Source organism: Bidens hawaiensis, unplaced genomic scaffold (genome assembly GCF_021521415.1).
Source record: "Bidens hawaiensis isolate Kalapana, Puna unplaced genomic scaffold, B.hawaiensis_p1.1 tig00017857_1, whole genome shotgun sequence".
NCBI lineage: Eukaryota > Viridiplantae > Streptophyta > Magnoliopsida > Asterales > Asteraceae > Bidens > Bidens hawaiensis.
The window spans coordinates 106,080-110,563 of NW_027492694.1; the positions used below are offsets into that span (position 1 = coordinate 106,080).

A 4,484-nucleotide genomic window follows, 5' to 3' on the forward strand; every position below is an offset into this window, starting at 1 on the left:
AGGGTTTAAATTCTTGTTCATCTTGTTCTAAGAATTGATAAGTCTGTTAGATCTCAAGTGATTGAAGAAACAAATCATCATGGTACTGGTTTGTTAATTGTAATCAAGCTGTTACAGTTGTATTGCTGAGTTTTTGGTGTTCGATTACATATAATAAAAATCAAAATTAGTCTCTTCTCTGATTATCACTTTGACAGTAACTAAAAAGAAAGAATGAAACCTTAATAAAAAACCGAACATGCAAGACATACCCTTACAGCTGCACTGCCACCTTGAATGACAATTAAGTTATATCATTCATAGTTATGTAGTATCATGAACCAAGAAAATGACAAAACCTTGCTTCATTTTAAAAGTAGGCCCAGCAAAACAAGCCTCAGGTCCGGGTCAAAACAGGTTCAATTCAAAGTTAGAATAGCCAAAAGTGCATTACACCCTTGAGAAAAAATTCAAGATGGTGTTTTTGTTGCTCTCTGATTTACTTTCAACTTTCTTTCCACTTGTTACTATCTTTTTTACTCCAGTCTTGTTAACAAATTTAGACTCTACACTACTCTGCGAGTCGGGAGTCATTTCAAGATCTTCAACTTCCGTAACCTCTGAATATTCAGAAGCACAGTCATCGATTACAACTGTCTGTTTCTGTCTCTTAAAAGGGTTGTTATTAGGAACCACTGATGATCTTTTGGCAGGAATCGTGTGGTTAACTATGTTGACACTATTGCCGTTTAATGGAGATATCAACTGTTTAAGATTTGATAATAGTTCAAAATTTGAATCAGGCTTAGTTTTGTTCACCACTGTAATTTTTTTGGTTCCAGTTTTGCGAGATGAGACAATGGTAAAACATCCCTCTGTGGTTTCCTTTTTCAAGATCCGGTTAGGAACCAGGTTGTTGACTGCCGTTGGTTTTTTCAGTTGACCGTCACAACCAGGAAGCTCATTAAACGCCTTCATGGTACAAGGGTCTAGTTGACCTTCGGCTATTGCAGAAGCTTGTGAGGAAGATAATTCACTAACCATAGTCAAGTACAAAAATTAAAGCATAATGAGTGCGGGTTAAAATGTCGTGTTAACGCTTATAATTTGGTTTGGGTTAAAACATGTGATGAACAAAATAGACTAAGGTTAAAATGAGTTGTTTCAAAAAAATAAATAACTTTTTCCCCAAATCAAATCATTCTTTGGTTAAACTGGCCATCGCTGCCAATTGTATCATTTAGTATATATGAGAATATACTAGTAATAATAAATACTTTTAACTATAATATTCTAACTTGGTTTATAAAACAGTGTTGGTGGTTTATAAGTGCAAGTCAACCTGCTTGTCACATTTCCTGTTAAGCTAAATGCTATGCCCATTTGATTGTTTAAAAAATAAAACCTTACCTGAATTAACACATTCATAAGTAAACAAATCAAAATTCCCACCTCGTTGGTGAACATTAAATAAAAGGATACGGTCCAAGGAAATCAAGCTCTTCGCCTGAATAATGTACAAGCGTTTCCCCAAGTGGTGTCAAGTGTTTTAGCTTTCTTGAATCTGCATCATAGCTGCAGATAATATACAAGTTGTAAGAATCAGAATATGTAAAATCATGTAAAAACGGCAATAAAAGGGTTACGAACATTCTGGCATGCTGAAAAACAGCTAATGCTTCTTTAAAAGATGTCAAATAGTCCTTAGGCATTTGATCTCCTTTCTCAAACTTTAACATAGATAAAACCTGTAAGCAAATTAATGAACCAATGTCAGATATTTGACAGTTACAAACTTACAATAACTTTACTTCATATATTCATGCTTACACGATCTAAGTTACGATACTTTGAAACCAAAGCATGAGCCTTCCCAATGCCAATTCCAGGCACAGATGGAAGAAAATCACATCCAGCTAAAACACACATGCCTACATATTCACTGCTATCATTATTATATATTGAATATAATACCTATAATGTTAACTATTTAAAATTATATGTGTATCGTTACCGCTGAACAACTCTTTATTAAAATGTAAGAACGAAGGTAGACGTCCCAATGAATCAAAAACTTTATTAATAACTATCTCTTCCCCACTGCCATATCGGTCCATCTTGAAAATAACCTGAGTCACAAAATACAGCAAATAAAATGTTAAAACAAGCACTAATTATTAAAGATTATTTAAGTCAAGTTTGACTGAAGTTCTTAGACCACTCCCATTGCTTGTTCACAATTCGGTCGGTCGGCCTGCCTTGTATAGCATACGTGGAAATAAAAGAAAATAAAAAACTAGCTTATGTGGCAATCAACTTGAGCAACTTGTTTGGCTCACCGACCGTAAGTCGGTTGGTACTTTGCCACCCACAAATTGATCTCACTATTAATTAAAAACCTTCTTTCTTATTTGAACTGTGGTTGAAAACTTCCCACCTATGACCACACATTTAATATTAAAGTTTAAACATACTTAAAATAACATAATTAAATTCAAATATCATAACTAAAACGAATTAAGTTAAAACAAGTAATCCAAATTCGTATTCTTTTCTGTATCATACTCCCTTTCTCATTAAATTTTAATTATAATTTTGTTTTTAATTTTAATCTATTTTTTATTTTTAAATTAAAACCTTCTTTTAATTTCTATTAAAATTGTAATTATATTTTATTGTAAAAAGTTTTGTTTGATTAGGTTGTTAATGGGAGTGAAAATTTTGGGTTTGATTGGTTATGTAGGTGGAAAAGAGAGAAATTAATTTTTTATTGAATAATTTGGTTGGGTTGGGTTGTGAATGGGAATAGTCTTACAGAGGTGCAACCATAAGCAAGAAGATCACTGTCCTCTGATATAACTGCAGCAATTCCACCTTTGTCAGCATCAAGACTGGATAAATAGGCTAATTGTGCATCCGCCTCATACGGTGCTACAACAAACTCTATATTCTCTGATCTTAGAACCTGCAAATGTAAGGCCACTTCAAAATATGTGTATGTGTATCTGTATGTATTTGTGTATAGGTATGTATTGTATGCATTTGAGTATATTAGACAGCTGCATTTGTTGAAAGTCACAGTTTGACTTTGGAAAGTCAAACGTTGTGTTTCAATTGGTTAATGTTGTATATTGTCAAACCATGTAAATTCTTGATTTCATGCAATTTGGACCCTCTAACTGTTTCCAAATTGCATGTATTTAAAACCACAGGGTTGTAAATTGCAAGGGTAAAACGGTCTTTTCACAGAAAAAGCAATCTTTGGGTTCACAGTGGGGTCCCGATTGCAAAAAAAGGACCACTGCGAAAATGCCACCACAGGGTTGGAACTTGCGTTTTGGGTTTCACTACATGGACCATTATTGCAATTAACTCTTTGTAAAAAGAACGGCTCAAGCTCGTGCTCAAACTTTCAGCTCGTTGAAGTAAGCAAGCAGAGCCAAGCTGAGTCCTAATTGGAATACCTGAATTAGTTGGTATGCCATTGATGGTGTAATGCTCACTGCCCTCTGCATCCAAAAACGCAGCATTCATTATTGGTACAAAGACAACATTCGACATATTATTAGCAGGTAGTAAGTACCTGAAACATCTCTACTGCAGCATTGGTATCACCTTCTTTGAGTTTCACCATTGCTAACTCGCGGTTTTCTTTCCTTTTACTACAAAACCAAAAGTAACTACATGAATTGAAGAAATGGGAATAATGAATGAAATGTTTGTCAGTTTGGGATTTGCAAGGGATGTTACAGCCATCAAAAACTAGGACAGGAGTAATGTTATGATGTCGAAGCATGTTGATTCGATGCAGACAGTAGTTTATGTATTGGAACTTTTTTTGGTCTCCTTCCGCGTTCAGACAAAGCTCCATACTACATGAATATGCTGATCAGAAATGAATGTCAGTTTCTTTCTTTTTCATTCATCATCTATATATCCTGCACTCAGTGTTGAAAAAATCCAGACATTTACAACCTTGATTGAATGAAATAACAATGTTCATATATATCCTATCCTTCAAAGAAAGAATTAGTGAGCAAAGTAAGTATATGTATAAATACCTCCTTTGAGTAAGCATCGATGCCCACCTGAAAAGGGGAAAAAAACAACAATTAGAAATTCGAATAGAATCAACCAATCATGTATTAGTAGTATTGGTATTTGAATGGATACCCGTTTGTGTTGATGTGAATGGGGTGAACGTAGGGCTTCATGAATCTCAGAATATCTTTCATCCCCATTTCCTTTCTAAACAATTGATGCGATGCGGATCTGACGCTTTACTTTTGTACGCCCATTCAACATCTTTTTTACCGCCAAAGACTGACTGACTTCAAATTTTTAATTGAGGGAAACCCTCCCGCCAGTGTTTTGATATTGTAACTATAAAAGTTGTTTAATATAATAAATAAATTATTAGGTATTAAATTGTGTTTGACGGCAAGCCGGTTAATCTTCATTATGTGGTGGGTGAGATCGAGGTTCTAACCTTCTCATGGGTAAAG

General features: G+C 34.5%; 1 protein-coding gene across 1 annotated transcript; it reads right to left on the reverse strand.

The window, feature by feature from the left end:
* Window positions 1-429: 429 nt before the first annotated feature.
* On the reverse strand, window positions 430-4,220 carry LOC143554840 (exonuclease 1-like). Its single transcript, XM_077044515.1, has 10 exons — window positions 4,159-4,220; window positions 4,028-4,083; window positions 3,563-3,870; window positions 3,444-3,488; window positions 2,795-2,944; window positions 1,994-2,108; window positions 1,810-1,910; window positions 1,630-1,727; window positions 1,462-1,554; window positions 430-1,015 (listed from the first exon to the last, which is right to left on the reverse strand). Exons 1-10 carry the CDS (start codon window positions 4,218-4,220, stop codon window positions 430-432), a joined length of 1,614 nt encoding a protein of 537 aa, XP_076900630.1.
* Window positions 4,221-4,484: the final 264 nt, after the last annotated feature.

What these genes read in the sequence shown, in the direction of transcription:
- LOC143554840 (XM_077044515.1), bottom strand. Translation starts at nt 4,220, where the DNA reads ATGGGGATGAAAGATATTCTGAGATTCATGAAGCCCTACGTTCACCCC. An exon ending in AAAGGAGGTATTTATACATA is followed by an intron (nt 3,871 to 4,027) that starts TACTTACTTTGC and finishes ACATTCATTTCT; the next exon opens with GATCAGCATATTCATGTAGT. An exon ending in TTGCTTATGGTTGCACCTCT is followed by an intron (nt 2,109 to 2,794) that starts GTAAGACTATTC and finishes TTTGTGACTCAG; the next exon opens with GTTATTTTCAAGATGGACCG.